The following is a 27,453-nucleotide window of genomic DNA, read 5'->3' as shown; positions in this document are numbered from 1 at the left end:
ATTAAGAGACAGAGAGAGAGAGAGAGAGAGAGAGAGAGAGAGGGATAGTGGGAATGAGACAGAAGGACAAGCTGGATGGGGACAAAGGGAGGGACAACGAGAGATACAGATAGAAAGGGATGGAGAGGAGGAAGAAGAAGGAAAGGGCTGGCAATGACGTGGACATTAAGATGTGTAGACTGTAACTGGAGCGAGACTGCAAGATAACGAGCAGATAAAGCAAAGGACGTGAAGAGGGAGACGAGGAAGGATGCAGGAATAAGTATTAAGATTGTGTCTTTCCAAATAGAAGATGGAGTAGTTTGATTCTCTGGTAGGAGGGACTGAAAATGGGGAGGGGGATAGATGGTTTTACTTTTTAACTTCTGAAAGAAAATATACAATTAAAAAGAAATGCAAAGGGAAAGACGGGTGGAAATCATACTGATCCGTTGATAGTCATCGTGAGATACAGGAAGTAAAGTGAGACGTTTCACTCCTGGAGGTAGTGATGAGTTCATGGGTGTCTGAGGAAAAGGAAAAATGAAGACTGGACGTCTTGGGCTCTGGATATAGAGAAATCTGCTGGGGTAATGGCTGAAATGTAACAGAAGTTCTGCAGGGAGAAAACAGCTATTTGAAGAAGCTTCATTAACAAGCAACTTGGAACATTTGGAAGGTTGTGCTTGCTATGCATCTTTTCATTTGTGTTCACAGAGCAGAGATGGCTGAAAAAATGTTGCCAAAAATTGTGATTGTTTTTTGTTTAGGTAGCCACAACCTAAAATCAACACAAGGTGCTCAAGCCCAATGAAGATTTTCAAAGGAAGAAGGGAAAACTATTTTAAGAAGAGCATGAGAGATGAGCTGTCTGCTTGCAGAGGTGGGAAAGAGTGCAGTATACTGGAACTTCCCTTTGCTTAATGTCCAGTAGTATCCACTAGAAATCTAATTTAACATGACAACTTTAAAGAAAAACAGACTCCCTCCAGGAACCTCCCATAATGTGTTTGTCCAGCAAATCCCAAAGCTGAAATCTTGTACCGAAAGAGGCTCTGTAACCATGAGATATCATTCCATTTGAAGTTAAAATCTCACACCCCTCATCTACGAGAAACCTCTCCTTCAGACACATGTCTGTTTACAGATAGGAACAGCAGCTTTACAAGATTCTTTGTCGAAATTTTTGTCAATCAAGGCCAAGTTGAGGTTTCCAGGAGTTTAATATCCCTCTGGATCTCGTGCTTTGGTTTAAACTTCCTTTTAAGGCATTTGACGTTACAATATCCACCAAGAAATCATCTTCAAGAGGAACTGAATCATTTGGATCCTGTATTTAAGGTTTGATATCCACTTGGACTTCTTTTCAAGAAATGTGTGATTGTCTTTACATTTAAGAAGGAAGCTCTTTGTAAAAAACAATTCAAATGACATATAGTATTAAGCTTCTGTCACTATCAGGATCACTTTTTTATGTACATTTGATACAGTATTCATCAAGAAATTGAGGTCAATTCTTCATCAAATGCATCTCTGCAAGAGTTTTCACTAAAAAAGACCAAAGTCTATACAACAACATGTGTTTTGTGGTCTTTGTCCACCAACAATGTCTATTTCTGAAGTTTTTTTTTGAACAAGTATGAGCTCTTTATGGTGTGCCAAGAAGTTCAAAACTACTCTACTAACTAAAACTGGGTAGTAATAGAAGAGGAAAACAAGAAGACACAAGAAAGAAAGAAATTCTCTGAAACTTCCCAAGAAAGCTTCCTGCTGGGATCTGGAATTTCATATTAAAAATATTTCTACCAGAACTTCTCTTTAAGCAGTATTATCCACCAAGAATCTAAAGTTTACCTTCACCCAAGGACATTTCCAAGATTGTGTATGTCATGGTCCACGTCCATCCAGAAATACCCCCCATAAAGGTTTTTCCAACTCCTTTTGAGCTACCAAGATGTTCAAAACCAGACTGAAATCCTGCTAGATGAAACTGGGTGCTGATAGGAGGAGGAAGCGTAAGTGCAACGACAGCAAAATTAGAAGAATCTTGTTTTGTATGTTTGTTTTTTCATTTTTATGCAACTGCACTCTCCGAAATGCTCACATTCAGTTACTAGTCTTCAAAAAAAATTCCTCATTGCCGTGTGAAGTTTGCGCTTCGCAGGAGTGCTGCAGCATGGGACTCAGCTGCTTCAAGTCCTGGAAGCATGACAGTACGGGCCACAAAGGTAAGACACACCAACACACACACCATCGCTAATCTCTCCCAAACTCCAGCTGTGTGAGTTAGTGTGTGTTGCCCTTGAGTGACACTTGTTAAATGCTGAGTCAGGGTCTTCAGATTCAGGTGACTGTGTGTGTGTGTGTGTGTGTTTTAGTGTGCTTCAGACATATGTGTCTGTGTGTTTCATGTGACTTTGAGGAGTACAGACAGTGGAGCATGAAAGGATGAAAGGATGAGAGGAGAGAGGAAAGCGTCAAGAGTCAGTGATTAAAGTGGGGAGATGTCTCTGTGTCCTGATGCTGGTTATATCAGAAGGTTAATGCATATTTGAATGGATGTGACACTGCGGTATATATATAGATACAACAGTGCTGCTTTGCTGAAGTCCAGCTTACACAGGATTACTATTCTAAAAATACAACAATGCCACAATAGAAAATATAGAATTTCCTCAAAACAAAATTGTGTTCATCATTATAACTATAAATTAAATTACTAAAAGAAGATCTAGTCTGCTTTTGTCTGTAGACGTGGTTGAGATAGCCTGCTGAAGTTCAAAATGTGGAAGCAACTTGGAACTTGGCATGGATGTCAATGCCAGACAGGCTGGTCTGAGTATTTCAGAAACTGCTGATCTTCTGGGATTTTTCTGCACAAGCCTGTCTGTAGGGTTTAAAGGGAACTGCCTAAAAAAAGACAAACTATCCAGTGAGCAGTTCTTTGGGTGAAAATGCCTTGTTGATGCAGAAATCAGAGGGAAATGACTGTTTCAAGGTGATAAGAAGACGACAGTAAGTCAAATAACAATTCATTACAACCAAACTTTGAAGTTAAGCTCAGCTAAGAACAGACACCTGGAGCTACAGTTTGCAGGGACTGACCAAATTCAGCAGCTTTGATTTCTGCTGTGACCTTTGGAATTGTAGCATCAGACTGTGATGTAAGTCACATGAAAGCATGGATCCATCCTGATATTTTCTTTGCACACTTTGGGTCCCTTAGGACCAACTGAGCATCACTTAACTGCCACAGCCTAGCTGAGTATTGTTGCTGCTTAAGCCCATTCCTTTATGACCACAGTGTACCCATCTTCTAATGGCTGATGCTTCTAGCAGGATAACACACCGTGTCACAAAGCTCACTGTACTCAAATGTCCTCCACAGTCACCAAATCTCAATCCAGTAGAGCACATTTGAGCTCATCATGGCATCAGCTGCATGAATTTTATCACATCAACATGGACCAAAACCTCAGAGGAATGTTTCCAGCACCTTATTGAATCTGTGCCACAAAGAATAATCGTAATCCAGTAAGACAGGCTGCTGCAACCCCACACTCTACCACAGAAGCTCCGCCCTCCTGCTGCTCCAGTGTGTGTTCATGATGGGCAGCCAATCATAAGAAAGCTTAAAGGGAAGCGAAGGAAAAGAGATAAAACAGTTTGATTCAGGAAGTCGATGCACAGTGAGGCTGCTCCAAGGCCCTGTATAAAATATATGAGGATTATTGTCAACTGTGAATAAAGCAATGAAGGTTTAGTAAAGAGCACATAGAAGCAACTAGGTTTTTTGTGTCCAAGCCAAATCAGACTTTAAAGGTTTTACTCATCAAGTGTGGAGAGGTCTAATGTTAGTATGACAAAGTCTGTCATTTGAGGCAACATGAGGCATAAACAGGAGATCAATCTATGTGGCAAACAATCAAGGAGCATCAATAGAACCGTCCAGCAGTCACACACAAGGAAATAAAAAAAGTGGGGAATCCAGGAAGACCTGAATTACTTTACTACAGTGAATACAAGATGATCTGCCATCCGAGGAAAAGACATCCGTGGGTAAATACACTGAGGAGACCAATGACTAACTGGGCGCAGGTGTGACAGCCTAAACCCAGCTGAAACTAATGAGGAGGGGCGAACGATAACAGAATAAAACAGAACACTTTCAAATGACATCAACCCAATATCACACCATTATTCTGCTTTTACAAGTGATAATCATTAAACAGCATAAGAGAAGTGCAATAAAGTTGTTTTTTTAAATTATGATCTGATGTTTTATAAAAGTACTATGAGGATAGGTAATAATATCTGGATTTATTATAACAAGTCCAGACTTGACCTGAGTAAGCTCCTTAACATCTCCCCATTTGTGTGTTTGTAGGTAACAGAGATGTGTTGGCCAGCCCAGGCTCCTATTTCTTTTTATCCAACAGCGCCGGTCAGGGTGACGAGTGGCTGAAGAGCCTTAACAAGGGTGTCTGGATCCCTTTCACGGGTACATATATTCATTGTCTTTATTTCTCATTCTTCACTGGTACACAGCTTAAAAATATCCTGCTTTCATTTGGTTTTGCTCGATATATATGAAGGGTATCTGAGATTAAGGATTGAGATGTGTTGTTATACAAACACAACACTTTGGCGCTGTAAGCATCCCAGATACAGTTCATGCATGCATCCCTGCCTCCTCTTGCTCATGTTGTCAAATTGACTCTATGCGACTAGAGCTATGTGATGTGCAAGGTCACCTACAAGTCTTACCTAACACTGTAAAGTCTTATTATTGTTTATGATTTGAAGACTCTTCAGAGAGAGCACTCAGTAAATCTTTCCCTCTTGCAGGGGTCTTTGGTCAGCGCCTGGAGGAAACGGTGCTGTATGAGCGGCGTTATGGGGTGCGTTTGGTTCCTCTGGTGGTGGAGCAATGCGTGACCTTCATTCGAGAGCGAGGTCTGCATGAAGTGGGCTTGTTTCGCCAGCCTGGACGGGCCAGTTTAGTCAAAGAGCTGCAGGAGGCTTTCGATTCAGGAGAGAGGCCATCCTTCGATAGGTAAAGTTCCTCTCTGAATGTTCCCTTTGCTTTTCTTCTGATCTGCTCTCTTAAGATAAAACGTTTTATCTGCAGTAACACAGACGTCCACACGGTGGCATCACTGTTGAAGCTCTACCTCAGACAGCTGCCTGAACCGCTGGTTCCTTACAGCCACTACCAGGACTTCCTGCTCTGTGGCCAAAAGCTGTCAAGTGACCGCACACTGGTAACTGCACACTGCACCATCAAGCAGTTTGTTTGATTAAAAGCAGCTTCGCCCCTCTGGAAATCTGCACTCTTATTTTAGCCTTCAGTGGTTTAACATGTCACCTTGATGCATTGCTCTCCTTTTTCTTTTAGGGTTTGAGGGAGTTAAGAATTCTTCTTCATGAGTTACCAGTTGCAAACTTCAACCTGCTCAACTTTATCTGCCAGTAAGACCACCCCTTAATAATAATAATAGTAAAGTAAGAATAATAGTCAAACCGAATGAGTGTTTTTTTGATTAGTCTTGTCATGGGTACTGGAAATGTGTGTGTGTTTGTGCAGGTTTCTGACTGAGGTCCACAGTTACTCCTGCACCAACAAGATGAGTGTCCAGAATTTGGCCACCGTGTTTGGACCAAACATCCTCCGAGCCAAAGCTGAAGACCCACAAAGCATCGTGGGAGGTAAACAGGACATGAACACTTGTGCCATCTGTAGATTTTATTTTAAAGGCAGACACAGCCTCCAAGTCTGAAAAGAGAGTAAATGCAGAAATGCCATAAACCGTCATGATTTTTATTGGCCACAAGGGGGTGACTCTACTACTCGTGTCATGGGTATGACCTTGATGACTGACCTGAAGATGAGTTTCTCACTAGTCACTTATTTCAGATATTCTTTAGTACAGCATGAAGCTCATTTTTAAAAGTTATGGTCCCATATTTAGAGTTAAATGGATGATAAAGCAGGGTAAGCTTTAGGGTGTGTCTTCTTTGTGACTGACAAGCAGAGATGGGCAGTAACGCGTTACTTTTTTCAAGTAATGAGTAAAGTAAGGGATTACTATTGCAAAAACGGTAATTAGATTACCGCTACTTTCCCGTAGGAACGCTGCATTACTGCGTTACTAAAACCGTGATATTTTTTTTTGCAAGAATGTCTCATGACAGTGACGTAAGCAAGTGCGACGTTCGTGACAACAGCTGTGTGCAGATCAACAATGGATAATATATCGAGTGCAGCGTTTAAAGCGTGGAAGTACTGACCTTACTTTAAGTTTGATTCCATAAAAAGTGACAAAAACATTAGTGTCCGTTGTGCGTGGGAAGAAAACGTCTTTTTACAGCGAAAAACCCCCTAAACTTCCAAGCAAGCACCGAGTGCGCAACGACGTAATGGGAAATGCACAGAGAAACTCGCGGATTCGTCCACTGACCGCTGCGGCACACCTGCACCAGGGTAAACCTCCGCCTACCCCACTCCTGCTTTACAGGTGAAAATAGAGCAACAGGACCACTGAGTCTTTGATTTTATTTATTTTCTGCTGTGTTTTACTTGCATCTATTTGAAAGAGTGAGTGTAAACACAAAAAAATATTTTATTTTATGTGCTGGATTGGGCAGAAAATAGATTTACATATTAAACAAATTTCTTCCAGTCAGAGAATGTTGCATATAATTAAATTTTTGCTTGATGCATAAAGTTAAAAGATTAAAACTAATAAAACAAGTTTTAAAAAAGGAGACTTTTCCATTTGATTACATTTTGTATGATGGATTATGCAGAAAAAGTAGAATTGAGCCGAAAGATCTATCGCTTTATCACCTCTTCAGGTTGTAAATCGTGTTTTTAAAAAGTAACTAAGTAATTAATTACTTTTGAAAATAAGTAATCAGTAAAGTAATGGGATTACTTTTTTGGGGAAGTAATCAGTAATTAGTTACTGATTACTTTTTTCAAGTAACTTGACCAACACTGCTGACAAGTCACTTTCAAAACACCAAAAAGCCAGAATATACACTGTGGAGTAGCTTTAATAAATATCTTTATAAATATCTATATATATTGTATTGTGTGTATTTTTATGTATTCCTCTCATTGATACATAGCTATTTAGATCGATACTTTTGATAGCTCTTTTAATTACTAGTATTTTTGTGTGTATGTGAGTTTTTAAGCCACTTTTATCTGCACTGTAACAAAAAATAATTTCCCCCAGGGATCAATAAAGTATTCTGATTCTGATTCAGTTGCCGTTGGTTGATAGTCACCAAAATAAATGTTGTTGAATCTTTCTACAATCACAAATAAAGAATCTTAACATTAATCTTAATATGTACGGTATGCCAAGGTTTAAATGATGATGTCATCGTTTAGAAGTGTAATTCACAAATTAGTCAGCTGCATGACTCCCTGTTTGCTTAGCTGTGATGCTATTATGCTCCATGTGCTGCAGCCAGTGCTTCTTTCTTTCTTAAGTTAATATTAGAACACAGTGAGCAGCATACACACCCGACTAGCCTGATATAATAGTGGTCATCTGATTGGTCTGACTGCAGTGAATTTTCTAAGGTTGTGAACACAAGCAGCGAGGTCTAATGAGAATATCTGTCTGTGCTCTAGGTGCAGCGCTGGTCCAGGTGTTAATGTTAGAGCTGATCACAGAACACGAGTCTCTGTTTGCAAAAATTTCTCCACCCATCTATGCCCGCCCAACTAGAAGTTCACATGGATCTCCAAGCGCTCTGAAGCAGCCTCATCTCCACCCGTTTCCCTGCCCTCGCCAGCTGTCTTTGCCTCTCATAGCGGAGCGTTTCAGGGAGACGGGACAGCCTGCTGCAGACGCAGAGAGCTCCAGGTAAAACTGACCTGCTCTAACAACTTCACCATCAGCTAACAATCGCAATGTGGAAACCTCACAACTCAAAACTTACACTGTCTCTGGGTGCTCTGGGTACCAAGTCAGTACTCACAAATAGGTCCTAATGTAAGGATTAGTAATATGTCGATAGACACAAATTTTAATGACAGAAGACATCTAGGGAGAAGCTACACCACAAAAACAAAGGCCAGGGAAGAGGAAAGACACACACACACACTCATACACACACAAGGCATTACTCAAGGACAACATTTACACAGAGGGCGAAGGACTGACACTTCCCACGAATGGAAAACTGATGACACCACTGGCCGAGTGAGAGGAGAAAACACAATTTACAGGGAGGAGGAAGAGATAGGACAAAGCTCAGAGGGAGAAAGGAGCAAGACACAATTCACTTAGCAAAGAAAAATATGAGGACACATTTCAGATACAGAAGATACAGGAGGATGGAGAGAAGGGCGGAGCTCACACAGACCCAAAGAGGTAAAATAGAGAAAGGCAGGGCTGTGACTGTCAGACAACAAATGGCAGCTAAGAGAGGACACGAATCTCCAGATCCAAATCTAAAAGGTCTGGAATGAGACAACAACAAACAAACAAGAGACAGGTTTGTGCACAGCTGTAAACAATAGAGATCATGGCCAACTCATGCTCACTGTCAACATGTCAACTTTGTCAGTAGCCACTGGCCTCAGATTGTGACGCGCTGGGTATTTCAGCCTAAACCTAGCCAAACCAAAGTAGGAGCAACTTAAAGTGCAATAAATAGGTGTAAAGAGGGCTCAACAATTTGGCTTCTGGTTCTTTTTTGTGGAATTCTGTAGTTTTGTTGTTCCTTATTAAAATCAGTGCCTCAGAAAATGATGATATTTGGGTATACCTTGATTATTATTGTAGGGTCTCTAGCTTACAATATAAAGCATCTTGAGGTGGCTGTTGTTGTGATTTGGTGCTAAATAAATAAAATTAAATACAATTAAAATATGACGAGACCGGGTTTCTAACCAAGCATCAACTTGTGATGTCTTGGGAATGAGAATATGTGGCTTCACCCACACCTCACCTGCTTGCCATAGGTACCTGTCCTCTTCTGTTTTCCTCCAGACTCTTCTATCTAAGCCTTGCTCATGTGCTTCCTGTGCAAGAGATGGATCCCAGATAATCATCCCCAGTCTTTGTGTCTATCCCAACAACCTGTTCTTCCTTCACATCTTTACTTGCATTCTTTCATTGTCACTTGATGTCATTAAAACTTTTAAAGTTTGCAAGAAAAATGATTTCAGCTGCAAGAATGTGCCTCAACTTCAAATTCTAACTTTTTGTTGTTGTTGTCTAGCTGTGCCTTCTCAGCTGCTGCCAAATCAGACTTGTCTTCCGGTCCGAAAAGGAATCTCGGACATCGCTACACCTCCTCCCACCCGGGGAACTGTTTCTACCCCACACCCTCCTCCAGTCAGCCCACTCAGCACCACTCTGACAGACATAACGTCGACTGTCACCAACATAACACTCACCAAATAGCACCCAGTGGAAATGTTCAAGCCTCTGAAACCAGCTTCCAGGTGCCAGAAAATTCTAAGCCCAGACCAGAGCTCATGGGCTGGACCAAAGTTTGGCCAGGCCCAGGAGAGGCCAGCTCTGCTTTCTGGAGCTCTGCTGGTGCTGAGGAAGAGGGTGCAGTGCCAGAAACAGCCAGTGGGGGCAGCAGTGAGGGTCAGGAGGAGAGCACCCCTTCCGCCTATGACAATCTGAGCAAAGTGTCTCTACACCCACCAATGATGGATGTCACTGATGGACATTTGAAAATGAACTCTTCCGGAGGCCACATTGGAACTGGTGAAGATGAGGCAGAGCTTGAAGAAGTGGAGCGCACGAGGGATTCCTCTTCATGGTCTTCCTGCGAGGTTTTACCATTGGATGAAAGCAGTGATGATGTCGGTGTAGTTAGTCCAGTCAGAAATGGAGGGTTGCCTTCAAATCAGGAAGCAGAGAAGGAAAACAGTGACAAAGACGATCATGAAGATAGCAACGAGGATGATGATGAAAACAGTGATAACGACCATGACGACCACACCCACCACCCAAACTCTCCAGCCTCGGGTTCAGTACGCAGTGGCAGCCCTCTTAGTACAGGCAGCTCAGATGTCTTCCTTCCCTCAGGTTCTCCTGATCTCCAGGGGGCTGAAGATCATCTACAACCCAGGGACACCCACTCACTCCTGGATGAGCTGCGGCAAAGAATGGCCCAGCAGAAGTCTGAGTACCAGACCAGGATACAGAGGTGAGACACCTTCAGTGTATTCAATTCAGTTTATCTATATAGTGCCAAATCATGTTGCCTGAAAGCACTTTAAGATGAAGAGCCAACAATAATGGAAATCACAACAATCAGACAACCACCTATGAGAAAGCACTCGTCGACAGTGGCAAGGAAAAACTCCCTTGTAACAGAATCAGCATAAATGATCCTATATAATGTGTGGCGTGCCACCAGTGTTTGCTTAAAGCCTTCACCACGTTTTATGGTGTCTCTGCAGGTTGGAGCGCTGCAATGACGTCCTTGAGAGGCAGGTTGCAGTCCTGCGGGCCAGCCTGGAGCAGCAGAAGCGCAGCCAAAGTGTTGCTGAAATCAAGATTCGCAAGATGGAGCGAGCCAAAGCAGACGCCGACCGCCGAAACACCAAACTGCAGAGAGACATGGAGCTGTTTTTCCAGATGTATGGAGATATCAGGAGAAGTGAAGAAGACAAAAAAGGGAGAGTAGGAGGGAGTATCTGAAGATGTGTATTGACAGATCTGGATAAGCCTGCAATGGAGGGCACTAAACAGTGTGAAAGGAGGAGGGGGAGAAAGACGCTCTCAGCATGGACGTCGACCTTCTCCAAGTTGAAAACGTCACAGATGACCCACACATCTGAGATGCTTGGATTACGATGTGTTATGACCACATGTCAGAGAATTCCAGCTTTGTTCACTTTTTGTGTCCATGTAGTAGAGGGAACACTAATGCTGGTCTTCTCTAAAACTATGCTTAGGTGGACTGCTCGATCTATCGCTGCCTAGTTACTCGACTTTCTTCTTGGATTTTCAGGCTGCTGCAGAGTCACAGATACACCTCAGAGATATTCTAACACGAGCTTCCTGACGTGGATTATGACCTGACATATGAGGAATATGTCAGGATATTCAGAAAGACAGAACTCAGGTGACCAGATCCCAACAAACAAATGTAGGACAAAGACTGTTTGTGTGGAACAATGTGGGACGCATAATCTAAAATTTTGATATTGATTTGACTTTCCCAGCGTTTCCTGCTGAGTAAACAGTAACCATAAAGAGAAGCTAAAGTGGTTTTTCAGTGATCATCTCTAGGTTGTTGTTGTTGGCATGCATCCATAAACCACATAGATCTTTTTGAACAAGCTCACATGCACTTTCATATTTTTCATCCTACAAAATTAAAAAACCTTTCACCAAAATGTCTTTCATCAAAGTGAGCCGGTATCAACTTTGTTGTCCTAAATGGAAAGACTGGTTTGAAATAACATTTGTTTCACAGGTCAAATCATCAGAGCAGTCTGGGTTACTTTGTAAAGATCTCTGAGTCAGGTGGACCAACACTGGCTGACAGACTGTTTTACGTCATGTACGGACTGGATGTGGTTAAACATGACTTCTGTTTTTTAGGGAACTAGACTGACACACGCTGCAGGAAATCTCTGAGGCTCGAGATGCACTGCAACAGAAGCAGAGGGGAAATGTTTTTCTTTCTACAGTGTAGTGTGCCAAATAACTTGAAGACTGCATGATGATGCATTTCCAAATAACAATAAAAAAAACAAACAACTTGTTAAAATAAAAACTTGATTTTTTTTTTCTTTGTTGCCCGTCAGTCAGCCACAGACTTTCTATAAAAGGAAGATGTAGCACTTCTTCAGAACTTTAAAGATGTCAACTGAAACAGAGTGGATGTTAACTGAACCTAAACCCAAACCTTAGATGGGTTACAAGTTGGCATCCTAACATCCACCAGCTAACAAAAAGCACCAACAACAGCTGTATATAAAAGACCGTAGTTGTTTCTGGATCTATAAAAATTAAGCTAAATTAAATTCATAGTTATAAAACAGGAGACCACTATAACTGTAAATGGATCTATAATTGCAATAAACACTGCTGTTGAGTGTATCGTCTCAATCAGGAGTTTAAAGTCTGCAAAATGTTCATTTTAGAAATTATGGTAACATTTAGAGCTTAAAAGCACGATAAAGCAGAATGTGGGAGATAAACAACTATTAAGTGATGTCACTGTGCGTATATAACTGTTTTTATTTTAGATATAAAATGAACAGATAAATGTAACTGTTCTGGCAGGAGGGTCCGTTTAAAATGTTTGACGAAACAGATTTTAAACACACACAATGAACACTTGACTCCTGTGTGGCTGATGAGAGTTTAACATTTATTCAGGAAATCCAGGAAAACTTCTTTGAACCATTAATTGGTAAAAAACAAAACAAAAAACCAAACAAACATTACTTCAGTCACTACTACAGAGTCACACGTACATACAGAGGAGGTTCGGTTCTGATGCTTCGGTCTGGAGGAAGATTCAAAGGGTCACACTTTAAACACAAAGCACTTGTGAACATAAAAATAACAGCAAAAAAACAAAAAAATAGCTACACATCTAACAACAGTGTGGCGTTTGCTTTTGTGTCCAGGGTTGTTCACACAGGACCAAAAGGAAACAACATGTGACTAAACACCACAGCAGAGTTACAGGTGGCAGATGACATGGACTTTGAACTTTCCACTTCATGAAATCGTCCACTGCTGTGTTACAAAACACGCCAAATCTATTCCCAACAAAGGGACCGTTTCCACTTCATAACAAGAGTGCATCATCAGTAACTCCAACCAGGATCTACCTTTTCATTTAGCGGTGGAACTACAGCGCCCAGTATTTTCTAAGAAGCATAGCATGCATCATCCTGCAGAGACTTTGCATATAACATCGATAATTACCAGTAAGCTAGCATTGTAGGACCACTAAGAGAAGTAAAATAAAACCTTGCATTACATTTACTTCCTTGTATATTAAGGCCTTTTAGAGATGAAGAACATTTGTTTGCACACTGTTGCAACTGGGGAGAACACCCCCCCCCAACAAAAAAAACTGCCAAAAGCAGAAAGAGCATCGGTGAAGGTTTCTGCAGGATGCTCACTGGGCACACATCAGCTAATAAGCACTAACTACAAACAGGAATTCTTCCCATCGTTTAGCTTTTCTTCCTAAATTTACTAAGATAGTTTTTTCTCATACCCAAAAAGGGAATAAAATCTTTTGCAAAAGAGTAAGTGGAAAAAAAACAAGCAAACTTCAATCTATACATTAAATATCCCACAAAACAAAACAAAAACCATTTTCTGCAAAAGAAATAACTGGAACGTTTGAGGAGCCTGACAATTTTCCTGAGACAAAACTTGTTACAATATAATTAGAGAATCGTTGTCTGTTTATTTTGTCTGATACTGAACTGCACCCGAGAAATTTATTATTTATTCATCCCAAAATGGAAGAAAAATATTTTAGTGACAGGCAGAACATATCAGAGGAAGCTTTAGCATTGTTACCCTGGAGGGCTGCGTGACAGCAGAGGGTCTGGGGTTGAGTTAGAAGTTATGATGAGGATAAAGTGCGTTAGTATATGATACTTATAAACTTGGATCGCAACCATCTTCAGTTTCAGCTTCAGCTTCACCAACATAAGCTCCTCACTTCATTGTGGGGTGATTCATGCTGACCTGGTTGGTCAATGCGTTTGATTTTACATCCAAGAAACACTGAATATGCATCACGGTTTTCTTTTTTGTTTTTCAAATGTATATACCATGTTTGTTTTTAAATGGGAAAGATGGTGGACAGCACAGTGGTTATCTTAAGTGGTTAGAGCTGCTGTTAAAAGGTCCCATGAAATAGTTTAAGTTCCACAGTTGATATTTCAAAAATATTTACATAAAGCTGCTCACCCCCAAATCTATGGAGGAATGGGAAAAGTCATTACCAGCATAATTTCAGGTCAGAGACGTTTAAGCCTTTGGATAACGGGGGGGGGGGATCTAAATTGAAACATGATTGCAAGAGTTCTTCTCTGGCAGGTCAGATGATAATCAGTCAGTTAGTCAGATTTACTGGTTCACTTTTATTTTGAGGCAAAACCACAAGCTTGGATTAACTGACCAAAAACCAGATTATTACAGTAATTAAAGGTCAAACGTGATTAGGAGGTCTGTCTGTAAATTGTGATGTTTGACCGTCAGTTTGGGTGCTTAGCTTACAGCTCAGCCACCCTGCCACCTAAATTAGACTAAGTGGAGGTTTGTTTACAACGTTCTCCATCAAACTCCTGTGTGGCAAATAGTGTTGCACTTGCAGATCCAAGGCAGGTACTTGGTGGGTTAAATTATGGCTTAACGACAGAAATTTATACAGGACTGTTTAGGCAGTGCAAAATCTGTTGGATTTATATTTGGAAGAGTAACCGGACCTCGTTAATAACCTAAATACGGTAACATTTGAAAAGATTTGGACTTAAAAAAAGAAAACAAGGAGAACTGGAATACACTGAACTAAGCACGAGGACGTCATCATTTCATGGGACCTGTGGTGTCTGTGCGTCAGGCAGCTTGCGTTCTCAGAAGCCGGAGGGCGTCAGGATGTTCATATCTCTCGGTTTGAGCTTGTGTGTTCGGGTTCCATGCCGCCGACCCTCCACCGTGGGAATCTCCATTGTTGGTGGAGACACCTTCTGAATGGAAGCGCTGTCGGCCAGTCGAGCCTGCGTCTTCATCACCTCCATCGGGGTCGGCTTCTGAGCGCCACGGTACGCCTGCAGAGCAAAGCCTGCTGGGAAAAAAAGATGATAATACAACTTGCAAGAGGCTCAGAAGGTGGTTGATATAAAGTGACAATATTTTAAAAAATAAAAAAATAAAAATCAATACATTTTAAACATTTTACAACATGAGTCCATAAATAACGGTTTCTTTTTAAATTATCTCTTTGAATTCATTGTCAGAGCCAATTAATAAAAATAAATAATTCCCATTATAACACAGACACACAACCCACACCACCAAAACCCCCAAAATAAAACAAACACACCCAAAACTACTTCTCCATCTTCAAGAAAACCCCCTCAGCCTAATTTAATCTCTTACCCCCCCCCGCCCAAAAAAACAAAAAATAACAATAGTAGTAATAATAATAATAATAATAATAAAGAATCTGATTCTCCCACCACACTATAAATATAAAGCAGCTGTCTGTTTTTTTGTTTTTTTTAACAAACTCTATAAAAGTTGTGAAATTCTGAAAGAAACGTCTTTTGAAAGAAAAAAATTCTTTAAGCTGTAAAAAATCTCATTCACTCAGGTCCTTGCAAACATTACTTTTCTCGGGTTACCTACCGAAAGTCATCCTGGGAAGAAGATTTTAAAAGTCTCTGATTCAAACTGAACATCCCACATGTAAAGACCTAAACGCAGTTTCTCAAAAGTCATCGGTGAGCTGTAGTTTTATATCAATGCGATGAAGAAATCTCAGCTCGCCATTGCTAAAAGTCAATGACTGATCAGTCTCTCAGGGTTGTCAGCCCTGAATGTTGTTCAGTGTTTACTGTCAGTCTGAAGTTCATTCAATCACCCATTAACCCCACTCCTGGACTGAACTGGTCATATGGGCCTTTGTTCTTCCATAGTGAGGGGTTATTTTAGTTTCTTACCGCAGCGCTTCATGTTTGTACTCTTTATTTTGTTTATTGAATTGAACACGTCTCATGGGAATTCTGAGGAGAACCTTTTTCGAGTTTTGTTTACACAAGACAAGCAAACAGTCAAGTCATTTCCACAGGCTTCAAACTGAGGCTGTGCTGTTACCTGCAGTTGTGGAGTCTGATCCCAGGTCAGAGGTCAACTTATGGACAGGTGGTCGCGGTCCGAAGACACCCCATCGTTCCACTACACCTCCTCCTCCTCCTCCCCCGACGTCTACTCCAGCCATGTCCAAACTGCTGTTGGAGGAGGAGGCAATACTGAGCTCTGAACTCGAACTGCCGAACCAGCCTCTTCACAAACACACAAAGTGTAAACACGGTTAGGTTTTTAGCATTTATCACATTGTTGGGTTTAGATGGGCAGGCTGATAACCTGAGGACACTGAGTGTAAGTGTGTGGTTGTACCTGCGCTGTGATTTAGGGGAGCTGTGTGGTGTGTTGGATGGAGTGGAGTGGGCGGAGGAGCTCTGGCGCTCTTCCTTGGCCTCCATGCTCTGGATCTGAAGTTTCTACAATAGAAATAACAAAACACACTGTAAACCTTTGACCTCTGTGAAAATGTAACAGTTACTTTACTCACTTTGAAACAAACATGCTGCTTGCAGGGCAAATGCTTTTATTTGTATTGTATTTATTTTTATACCAGGGACAACACATAAATAACACTGCATTTAAACAAAAATGCAACCGACACAATATATGTAGGACTTCTAGCCACAGCTAATTTGCAGACTATGACCCTGGTTAGGCTTTTTAAGGATTTGTAATAACAAGCAACTAAGGCAGAACACCCTGAAGCACGGGAAATTGAAGAGAAAGAGGAAGTGTTTGAAACAGCAGTTCCTCCAAAGGCAACGTCAGGTCATCATTGGATCCTTGCTAAATCCAGAATCAATATTTAAAATCCTCCTCCTCACATATAAGTACTTGAATAATCCTTCCCCATCTTATCTTAAAGACCTTGTAGTACAGCATCACTCCAACAGAGCACTTCTCTACAGTGTTTAAAAGTAGAATGGGAGGCAGAGCCTTCAGCTATTAGGCCTTCTATTCTGAGGAAACGGCTCCCAGTTTAATTTGGGAAACAAACACCGTCTCTACTTTTAAGATAAGGCTTTTGTTAAAGCATATAGTTGGGGCTGGATCCAGTGACCCTGAATCCTGTCTTAGTGACGCTGCAATAGGTCTAGGCTGAAAGAGGTTTCCCATGATGCACTTCACTCGCCTCTTTCACTCACTAAGTGTTTATACACCTCTCTGCATTTAATGATTAGTGATTATTAATTTCCACCTCACTCCTACAGTGTCACTTTTGTCCCGTCTTCCTCCCATCATTCCCAACTGGTCGTGGCAGATTGCTGCCACTCTCCGAGCTTGGTTCTGCAGGAGTTTTTTTCCTGTTAAAAGGGAGTTTTTCCTTCCCACTGTTGCCAACTGCTTGCTCATAGTGGGTTGTCTGATTGTTGAGGTTGTCCTCTCTGTTATTGTAACAATATAAAGCACCTTGAGGTGACTGTTGTTTTAATGTGGCATTATATATATATAAAAAAAAAATAAAATTAAATAGAAGTTTCTTCCAAATATTATGGTCTCCTGCACGTGTGCACGCGCATTGGCTTCCTTTGTTAGTTTTCGGTTCCCTGCTGGGTATCATCTATGTGCAGTCTATTGTAATATCATTCTAAAAACAGCTGGAGCCCTTTGATAATAAACTCCCACTAAAACAGTAGAACTGGTGAGCCAAACAAGAATTAAATGATACAGCCTAAAACCAGTAACAACAGGTGCAGCAGCTTACTTCTGATGATCACGAATGGAGCATTGGATACGGCCATAAATGATTTTTTTTTGGTTTAATGCATATTTGCTGATGACTGGCACTGGTCTTTTCTCAGTGGGAATTTATGGATTCTGTTCCACATTGCACATTTAATTGGTGGAAACAGTTATGCGAGCAATCTCGTTAGCCATCAACCAGGTTGGTGGCATAAAGTAAAAATTCAATTCAAGGCTGATTTAGCAACCATGAGAAATAATCAGCTGCATTTTGGGTGCACACGGAATACACGTGTGTCTGACCTGGATTGTTTCGGGCATGCGATGGTGATGTCTCGTTTCCTCAGCAGTGAGGCCTTTGTGGGGTGTGTAGCCGGTGTCAGAGAGCCCTGCCGTCTGCTCAAACTTATATACGCTATCCTGAGTTTGCTCTGAAACAGAGAAAAGCAGTTTGATTCTAATGTGAATGCATTTTCATGCACAATTATTATAAATTCAAACAATGAGTAAACAAGCTACTTTGTACCAGAACTTTTTCTGTAAGTTTGCACATTTTCTTCTTCCAAATTAATCCTAAAGTATTTAATTAAATTACATTGTCTGTACCACTTCGTCCAGTCCATGATGTAAAATTATTTCTGCTATAGTATTTGATCAAACTTGTCAAGAACACTCACTCAGATAAATGCACCCTTAATACAGAATATCATCATTAACAGGAGTAACATACTGTTGATGAGAGAATTCATGATGATGGAAGAAGCCTTGGTTTTCACCACAGCTTGTGGTCTAGAGGCTCCAGTGTCCTGCGCTGCAGACTGACTCGCATCACTCTCATCCTCCTGGTGAGAAAACATCATCAGCACCCACGCACTGAAAATACGGGCAGTTTAATAGTAAAGCAGCGTGTGTCACCTCAGCCAGGTGTGTGAACTTCCTTTCGGGTATGATTGGTCGTTTCCACAGGTTGTTGATACTGATGTCATGAGGCGGTGTGGACATGGGGGCCTCCAGATTATCGTCATAGCTGATGGCACGCCGGGTCATTCCGACAGGAAGCTTCATCCCACCCATCCCAGATCCCTCGATGGCTGCAAACACAAAAAATAATCCCAATGGGGACTAAACACCAGCTCTCCCTCGTCTAGTGCAGTCTCCAAAATCATTCTGAGATGCGTTTTAGCAGGATTTCCCACATTCACTGCTTGAGATTGTGGTTCAATCTTCATATTGTGTCAGACTGTAGCCCTGAAGCTTACCTACAGGTTCATGACAATGCATGTCCCCTACATGGTCAGTTCAGACATAAGCTGACCTTTTACCTGCTCAGAACACGTCGTGTTAGACTGTGCAGTTGTGGAAACGCCACAGCTAATTATCTATCATGTACCCTGCCTTCTGCCCTCTCCACCATGCCTAAAACACATGGATTATTTAAAATACTATAAATATTGCTAAGGCAGAAAATCCTGCTGTGTGAGAAAAGACACCTGTGGATACACCCTGACCCAATTCTCCCAATCCCCCCCCCCAAAAAAACCAAACAAAAAACAAACCCAAAAAACATGTTTGGTATATAAACCTTAGAACAGTGCGTATTTATAGGTTTTCTAATGTTTACATCATATTGATTGACTGTTGAGAAATATCTGCTACTGCTGGAAGTTCCAGTTTCAGGCAAATGTTGTGATAAGCATCTGTTTTGTTAATGTTCGTGTCAGGAACAATAATAAACCATAGTACATACAGATATTAATAGTTGATGAACGTGTGTGATTCAGCGTGGGACTCACTATAAATGTGTTAACTTGAAATCTGCTCAGCTGCGTTTGGTGGGGAAGACAAAACAATGTGTGCAATCCTTTTATATGTGAACAGGAAAATGCTGAACTTTTTGCACATTAACATGCAACTGAGAATTAATCATACGGCATCCTGGCAGTTACCCTATTCACTTCATCCCAGTGATGTGAAATGAGTGGGGAAACTATTTTGGACCTACAGAAGTTACAGTCTATTACATCAATTTACTAATAAATCAGTATCTCAGTATATTTGTATATGTGTCTGTTCTTTGCCTACTTCGACAATCATTTAGCTTATCAGCTTCAGATAGAGAATGTGGTTGCCGAGGGGGGCTGAGCATGGTTGTTTGGATGAGCTGCTGTAAGCTGTTCTGTTACCAGAGATATCTGGAGAGCAACTGCTCAATGCACCACTCTGTGTGCAGGGCATTGACTCCCAAACTGTAGGGTGGGCGTGAAGCCACTGTGAGTGCCTTCATATGGACAATGAAGTGGAAAACATGGAAGTGAAACAAAGGCAAATTATTTGATCATTTTTTAATTCTCTCCCTGTAAGGATGAGAGATGCCAAAATTATGCAATTTTTCTCAGCAATATGCTGCAAAGACAAGCGTGCTGATTAGATATTCAACTTCATTTTATTCAATTAAGCATCTGTGAAGTATGGTTTGCTGCTACAAATCGAAGCTTAAAATATGCCACATTTCTCCCCAAGTTTCATTTATTCTGCATGACTCATTTATAAAAAAATATCATGCTTTAAACTAAACTCTGTAGAAAAACAAAAACAACTCCTGATCTCTTAACCACAACTAAGAAACCATGACTGGCAACAGTCACATGCCAACAATTTGCATTGGGAGGAAAACTTGAACATATGCAAAAAATAAAATAATGAAACAAAGCTCAAAAACTGTATAAAGAGGAGAAAGTTACGAACGGGTTGTTAAAATGTAACTTTCAGGAGCAATGACGTCAGAAAGCCCGTCATTACCCGCAGCAATTTTCACACCTTAAAAAAAACAAACAAAAACAAAACACTTTCGTAAACATAGTTAATGTTTGCAAAGAAAAGGTAAAAAAGGTATAAACTCAAATCCATGTCCTCTCTTAAACCTGACCTTGTTGAATTAAATCCACCTGACACTTTTGCACTTAAGCAACAACTGAAAATTAAATTTAAAAGCATAATTTAAAATATATAAAGTCTAAAAATATTAAGCCAGCACTGACTTTTTGTTTTGACCCGGACCCAAATGACAGTCTCCCGTGTTAAAAAGGGTCCATTCATCCACCGCAGCCTGCTCCTTACACTGCTTCTCTTTATATCAGCTCACCTGACTTCTGAAGGCAAAACTTCAGAAGAACACCCCCCACCCCACAAACATCAACCATGTGTTAGAAAGCTTTTTCAAGTTTTCCTTTTGGTAAAAAGCCTCGAAGATAATCATCTGTAACATGTTAAAAAAATAAATAAATAAAAGGGTTGTGTCATCTGTGGACACAAAATATTGCATTACACACCCACAATTACCACTTGCGACACTAGTTTTAACGTTTTTAAGGTTATGACATCTCAACTATGTGGCTGGTATGATATGCAGCGCTGATCCTGGAACAATATTAATCATCCAGTTGCAGGAACAATACAAACATGGGGAAATCCAGTATGTCATACTGGCACCATGAGAACTAAACCGTAAACCTAAATGTAAGGCTAAGGGTAAGTCCAAAAAAAAAAAAAAAAAAAAAAAAAAAGAGTCTAACTTTTAACTTTGTCTAACTGACAAATGGCTTCATTCATGTTGCTTGGACAAAGCTTGTTCAACCACCTTTCAAGCAGGAAAAAAATGATTCATGTAGCCAACAACTGCAGGTGTCCTCTTATCAAAACAGCAACTTCATGATTGCCTGCATGTTACACATCTAGAGGAAATATACTTGTAGCTAGAAGTATTAAAACAAGGCTTACACTCTTCCCAAACAGGCAACAATACAACGAAATAAAAGCCTTATTCAGATACTTCTACATAGCTGCAAGCGCACTATTCTTTCTGCATACATGAACAGAATGGCCCAAATCTAACAATGGAAAACTAGTCCTGACTGAAATTTGAATACTCCTGTCATAGGAATTACTCACCTGGTAAATCTCCAGAACCAGACATGGTTGGAGTAAAGATGAGGAACAAGTTAGACCAGAATAGGACCTAAAAAAGAAGAAAGGAGATTCAACATGTGTTTTTTCCATAAATATTTACCCCCCTCTGATTAAAACAGCAACTCATAAACAAAGAGTAGAACAGTGGTTGACAGGCTCCTACCTTCCCGTTTTGCTGCACTGGTGTAAACTAGGTGGTTTGGTGGGTTTTGTTATGATGGTTGGTGAGACACACAGAAACGCCTCTGGCAATGCATTGTGGGAGAGCAGCAAGGCCAGCAGAGCAACTACAGAGACACCAGAGTTCAAAAGGTCAGCTGTGAGAAATTTCAGTTTGAAGGCAAACCCTTGTTACACTAAATTAAGAGAGGTTGAACATCCTTCGTCGAATACGACAACAATACTTTATGAAACTGTAATGTTGTAAAAAATGTATTTTAAGGCATGAAAGAGCGCAAAACCAACTATAATCTCAAAGTGAAAGAGAAACATCTAGTGCTACCGAGAAAGATAGTGAAATGAATGAGCACAGACCATTATCCTGTTCTGTAACACTGACATAGCCACCGCTTGCCTGCAGGATTATTCCAGAGGATGATTGCAGACAGGCTGCATTACATAATCCCTGCTGCAGCAGCAAGGTGCATGCAACACCGGTAATGACCACTTCAAAATAAAAGCTTAGATTTCAATCAGGCACACGCTGAAGGTTTCCTTAAACACATATTTCCTACCACATGGAACAAAAACATGCACGCCATACCCTCCAACACTGTAAACACGACGGCTGGGAGGATGCAGAGGTGACTGACTGGTGATCTTGGAAATAAACAAACTGCGACCTCTTCCGGGACAATTTCTCAAACTATCATGCAGAAATTTATCTGTCTAAGAATTTCAATCACAGGGTGAATTAAAAGAAGCTTAAAGCAGATATATGGAGAAATCGTCACAGGGTTAGCCGTAATAAAGGCCACTGCCCCTGCACACGCAGAACTCCACTGAGGAAATTCGTATTTTATAGTCTAATGTTATAAAGGTAACCGCCCCATGCCTGTACAATTGCTTTTGGGATAACATATTATCATGATTTTAAATTCAGAAGCTAATGAGCCAATAGCATGCCATGAGATTCCTGCACGCCGATAATGTGCAGGTCAAAGAGAATAGATAGGTCTATAACAATTTAGCACAGCTTCACTAAAACTGGTGCAGTTTGGCACGTTTTAAACCTTCCCGAATTTGAGAGTGGTTGTTACATATTCACAAAAAGCCTAGCACTGAGTTTTTCACGTTTACAAAACAAACCAAAACCTGCCGCATAGTTCAGTTATTTATTTTCTGAGTGGAGTCTGGCGGAACGAGATAGCGGAACCAGTCTGAGCTGGACAAAAAGACACAAAACAGCTGACGACTGACGGTATTTTAAAACGGTTTTATCAGCAAAGTTAGCATTGCTTTGTTTGCCTTTTCTTACCGGAGGTAATGACGGCTTCAAAGTGACGATTGAAATATGGATGACCCTCCAATGTCGACCAGCGCGCGAAGAGAACAACAGACTTGTTGGGTAGCAGCCATTATTGGGTTCGATAAATAACAGCCGCTTCCTTGACGGTTCCCTTTGCTTGTTCTCGCGCATTCTCATCTTATCGCGAGAATTGGCCATCACACGTGTGCCTTTCCGTACTTGAGAGGACACTGTCACAGTCATTGGGTGTAACGCAGTACCTGTAACAGTACCGGTAACTACAAATAAAAACAATTTCTACTTCAAAAATCTTTTTTTTCTTTGTTATGTTTTATTAAAATAACCTCTTATATTTAAATATTAGATCATGATCTAATATTTAATAATAAACTTTTTTTTAAATATATTATCTCTAACAAATTAACGCCAATGCAATTGTGATAAAAAAAAAAAATAGCAAGAAAAAATAAAAATAGATGCAGCTTACTGGTAAGTTGTTATGGTGAGCTATTTTTAGAACAGGCCCGCGGGCGACTCATGTGGTCCTTGCGGGCGACCTGGTGCCCGCGGGCACCGTGTTGGTGACCCCTGATGTAAATGTTAATAAAAACACAGCTAATGAGTAAAAAATTGTTACAAAACTAATAATACTGCAAACACTTCTACACTCTGCCTTTGGTCAAATATAATTTTACAGCCGTGCTGAACATTTTATGCAACCAATTTCACATAAACAAAAACTAAGCAACATCTTATTGTCATGAGTTTATATATACTCACTGATTTACTAAAACCTGTGCTTACATTTGAACTTACATTATGTGTAATTGTTTTAGTTGTTCAGTGTTTGTCTGTAACATAAGTGAGTGTTTGTCTCCGCCTAGCGGCTGACTTGCATCATTTTAATGTCTAACTTCACTGGCTACCTGCATTTTCTTCAGGTACAGCCTATATAAAGTCCAACCTGACATACAACACATTAATGAAGGGAGAACACCTCTTCAGCATTTAGCACAGGTGTACAGGTAAAGTGTTTGGCGGTGTTGGAGGAGCATGCAGCACACATTCCCCGCACAGCCAAGATCAGGGCGTGGTGGTAACTCGTTTATTACAGGTTACAAACTATGTGGCCATTGAGACGAAGCGCAGTCAGTTTGAACTTTGTAGGTCGTGAGCAGCGTTTTCGCCCTGCGCCCTCCCACTTTGTGGCGCGCACACCAGGATTTGCATACAGAGGAGTAGAGCGCCCGCCTCCCTCAAGAGTTTGGTTTTCCTTTCCAAGCAGTACGTTTCTGACCAGACTTTGCTCGGCAGAGGTGGAAGTTAAACTCGGGTGGATCGACTCCTCCGCCCAGCCAGCGCTGACAGACCTGCTCTGTTTTATCCCGCTGTGCGTTTTCCCCACTTCAGCTGTCGCTCCGTCGGTTTTGTGACGTTCTGGGCCGATCCATCAAGATGTCTCAGATGAACAAGAAAACGATCACGACGACGACCAGCTTCAGGAATCTACAGGCCTCTCCGGAGCCGATGGTTACAAGGCTTGTCTCCCCCAGCCCTGTGTTCTCCGGGAGCTCCGTGTCGTCGGTGACACCGATGTCTCAGGTGTCACAGGTGTCCGCGGTGCCGTACGCGGTAAACGGCGCAAGCTATGGGACGTTGCGGTACCTGGTCCCTGTGCAGCAGCAGCAGCAGCAGCAGTCCTTCGTCCTGATGCAGCAGCCTATGATGCAGCAGCCTGTGATGCAGCAGGTGGTGTCCCCGATGTACCTGCAGAATATGCAACAGCTGAGCATCAGCAACCAAAACGACTACATGTACCAGGATCTCAGCATGACAGAGGTGAGGTCATGCGCGCATTCAACCAGTATTCCCCCCACAACTCTTATTATTTAGTCAGTTCAAAAGTCTAAGAAATACTGGGAGTCAACCAAAAAAGGAATATGGTTTACTGACAGCAACTAAGAATGAAGATTTCTTAAGATATGTTATTTGCAATACCCACAATAATCACCCACATTAAACTCTTCTTTGTTGGTGTGATGCAAAACACCACAGAGAGTTTCCAAAACATGAGATCCTTGCAGAAGCTTCATTAGAAATCAGATATCTTCAGGCAGCACTTTCAGGGATTTCTTTTTAATATAAAAATTACTTTTTTCCACCACTGCTTTTATATTACTTGTGTTTGTTTTCCATGTGTGTTTGAAATTAATCATCTGACATTTTAATGACCACTAAATAACTCATTATTGGTTAACACAACAAAACACACCTTTCAACTTTTCATGTATTTTGAAATGTATTTTCTTTGGACGCCTGGAATGTAAATGTGTCTCTAAAGCACATTCGGTTATCTTCTGTTATTTACATTAGATATAAATAAACTAGACATTTTTCATACTGTTATACTGTTATATGTTTGCATTTCCCCCAAAATAATTTATTTAACACAGTACAGTGGGCTACGTACTGACTGATTTCACTCACTAAAACTAAGCGTTTTACCCATTAGAGATAAAAACACAAGCATAAAATGCTAAATATGAGTATCAGTACAGATTTGGTGGTTTTGATGCAATCTACTAGATCTTGTGTTGGTATAAATCAGTTTCTGCTCACACATGGCTGTTAAGCATCTTTAGATGGGTGATTGGTTTAAGTTGCAGTCAGCTATCAGAGCAGGGAGGCTGCTGTGTGCAGATAGTATGGGTCAGCCATCAGGAAAGCATTAGCCATGTAAGCATGTTCCTAATATGGCATCAGCTTCTCATTTCTCTCACTGTGCTGTAAATTTTCTCAAGGCTGAGGTGATGTTTGTGCAGTTGAAGACACTTTTTCTGATTTGCTGGCATGAAGGAGGAATTTATATTTTTACTATGTAAATATAAAATTGAGCCTTTCCCATTTAATACGGACGATCGTGGCTCAAAGAGTTGGCAGTTTGTCTTGTAACCGGAAGGTTGCGGGTTCGAGCCCCGGCTCGGACAGTCTCGGTCACCTATCACCTACTGGTGTTGGCCAGAGGGGTCGATGGGGCGATATGGCAGCCTCTGTCAGTCTGCCCCAGGGCAGCTGTGGCTACAACTGTAGCTTGCCTCCACCAGTGTGAGAGTGAATGAATAGTGGAATTGTAAAGCGCCTCGAGGGCCCTGAAAAGCGCTATATAAATGCAATCCATTATACTGCATATTAGTGATGGGAATTCTGGCTCTTTCGGCTTGGCTCACTAAAAAGAGCCGGCTCTAAGGGCCGTTTCGTTTGCGACCGACACATCACTACTGCATATGCTATTTTTTTTAAGTGGGGTTTAGCAGAGTGAAAATATGTCATGTGTATCGCTTCATTAGATTAAAAACAATATGCAGAGTAAAGTAAATATCCAGAATAAAGCCAGAAATCATTTAGTTGAAAATTCTTTAACATTATTTTATGTCTTTAAAGAAATGCATGAGTACATAAATACTTACTTGTATTACAGCAAGAACTTCTGTTAATTATATACAAACACAGAGAGCACAACCAATCGCTCACATTGAAGCTACACATGGAGGTCGTCGTACCGTGTCTGCAAAACATCTTCTAGAAGGGGGCTAGTAGACTTGTTGAATAACTGTTAGTAGTTGAGGTGGGGGTCTTTTCTTTAGATTTAGATACTCTGATTACAGTATTTAGTTTCCTTAACTGATTACCCAGTAAATTATTGCTGTGCTGAAAAGGCAGATAATGTATGACCCAGATGTTCAGGCTTCAGGCTCCTATTAATGCTCAGGTAAAGGCACTTTTTTCTGCTCTTAGCTCTTTATGAGGTCAGTTAGAAAGGAAAATAGTCATCTCAGGCACATGACTCTGGCTGTGAGAACAGCAGCACCATCCACTTGTAGTTAAAATCATCAGTTTGTAAGGTGAAGCCAATTAGAAGAAGCCACGGGCTAACTGATGAATAACTTTAATGGTGAAGTATACAAAGCTACTATAGTAGAGGTAAGAATAAAGTGCTTTAAATGTCTTGCATTATCTCCCCACATTTATTCAAGGATTAAGGAACTTTTGCCAGCTCGGCCCATTGCCAGTAAAACAAACAGCCTAGAGCTCGGTCGCTGGCAAAATACGATATGGCATCATTAGCAGTACGTCCTCATGATCACTACCAAGTGTGCTCTAGGTCTCTTGAGTTTTGCCACCTGAGTACACTCAGCCTGAGCTCCGATTTCTCTGAATCTTAATCTTCCTTGATCATTTGTTGATTTACGAGACACCGGTGTGGTCCTCCAATTCCCAAAGTCTTGCCAGCGAACATTTCCCTGCTCCAGTACCGGTAATTGCTTCCTGAATATGTTGGCCTCTGTGCCTGCAATGGTTTACACAAGGTTTCTGCTGCAGGCTGAAAACATTTGAATTATATCAGCTTTCTACATTTTTATCTGCCTCTTTAATGATGATTTTATTTCATATATCTAGCGTCAAGTGCAGCAGAATTGAAAAACTTCCTCTGCGTCTTTTTTTACTTTGGCTACT

At 41.0% G+C, this 27,453-nt stretch overlaps 3 protein-coding genes across 7 annotated transcripts in view; 2 read left to right on the top strand and 1 right to left on the bottom strand.

Moving 5' to 3' along the window:
• Positions 1 to 1,963: 1,963 nt before the first annotated feature.
• Positions 1,964 to 11,985, top strand: LOC147321200 (rho GTPase-activating protein 24-like). 2 transcript variants are annotated; one of them, XM_086307561.1, is made up of 9 exons: positions 1,964 to 2,207; positions 4,367 to 4,480; positions 4,828 to 5,035; positions 5,111 to 5,243; positions 5,378 to 5,451; positions 5,567 to 5,688; positions 7,628 to 7,862; positions 9,226 to 10,170; positions 10,427 to 11,985. In XM_086307561.1, the coding sequence occupies exons 1-9, from the start codon at positions 1,964 to 1,966 to the stop codon at positions 10,665 to 10,667; spliced, it is 2,316 nt and encodes a 771-aa protein (XP_086163687.1). In that variant the 3' UTR covers positions 10,668 to 11,985. The 2 variants fall into 2 exon arrangements, with proteins under 2 accessions (XP_086163687.1, XP_086163688.1); XM_086307562.1 differs by lacking the exon at positions 1,964 to 2,207 and adding an exon at positions 4,157 to 4,283.
• Positions 11,986 to 12,330: 345 nt separating this feature from the next.
• LOC147321199 (putative monooxygenase p33MONOX) lies at positions 12,331 to 23,103 on the bottom strand. Of its 2 annotated transcripts, none has more exons than XM_086309523.1 (9): positions 22,948 to 23,103; positions 21,634 to 21,757; positions 21,453 to 21,519; positions 18,420 to 18,595; positions 18,235 to 18,346; positions 17,808 to 17,935; positions 16,134 to 16,237; positions 15,831 to 16,018; positions 12,331 to 14,799 (listed from the first exon to the last, which is right to left on the bottom strand). In XM_086309523.1, the coding sequence occupies exons 3-9, from the start codon at positions 21,475 to 21,477 to the stop codon at positions 14,588 to 14,590; spliced, it is 945 nt and encodes a 314-aa protein (XP_086165649.1). In that variant the 5' UTR covers positions 21,478 to 21,519; positions 21,634 to 21,757; positions 22,948 to 23,103; the 3' UTR covers positions 12,331 to 14,587. The 2 variants fall into 2 exon arrangements, with proteins under 2 accessions (XP_086165649.1, XP_086165650.1); XM_086309524.1 differs by having other exon boundaries at positions 12,331 to 14,796.
• A 1,081-nt stretch (positions 23,104 to 24,184) lies between these two features.
• pof1b (POF1B actin binding protein) overlaps positions 24,185 to 27,453 on the top strand; it is a 39,992-nt gene continuing 36,723 nt past the window's right edge. For 2 of the 3 annotated variants that reach the window (XM_086309521.1, XM_086309520.1), the window contains exon 1: positions 24,185 to 24,777. In XM_086309521.1, coding sequence (XP_086165647.1) covers positions 24,394 to 24,777 — 384 coding nt within the window. In that variant the 5' untranslated portion in view covers positions 24,185 to 24,393. The remainder of the gene's footprint in view (positions 24,778 to 27,453) is intronic. The other variant, XM_086309522.1, reaches the window with a different exon arrangement.

Source organism: Aulonocara sp. 'chitande type north' Nkhata Bay, linkage group LG10 (assembly GCF_057382095.1).
Source record: "Aulonocara sp. 'chitande type north' Nkhata Bay isolate Kocher_YH1m ecotype deep benthic linkage group LG10, A_spYH_male_GT1.1, whole genome shotgun sequence".
In the NCBI taxonomy this organism is placed as follows: Eukaryota; Metazoa; Chordata; class Actinopteri; order Cichliformes; family Cichlidae; genus Aulonocara; species Aulonocara sp. 'chitande type north' Nkhata Bay.
This window is presented reverse-complemented; position numbering and strand designations above follow the sequence as displayed.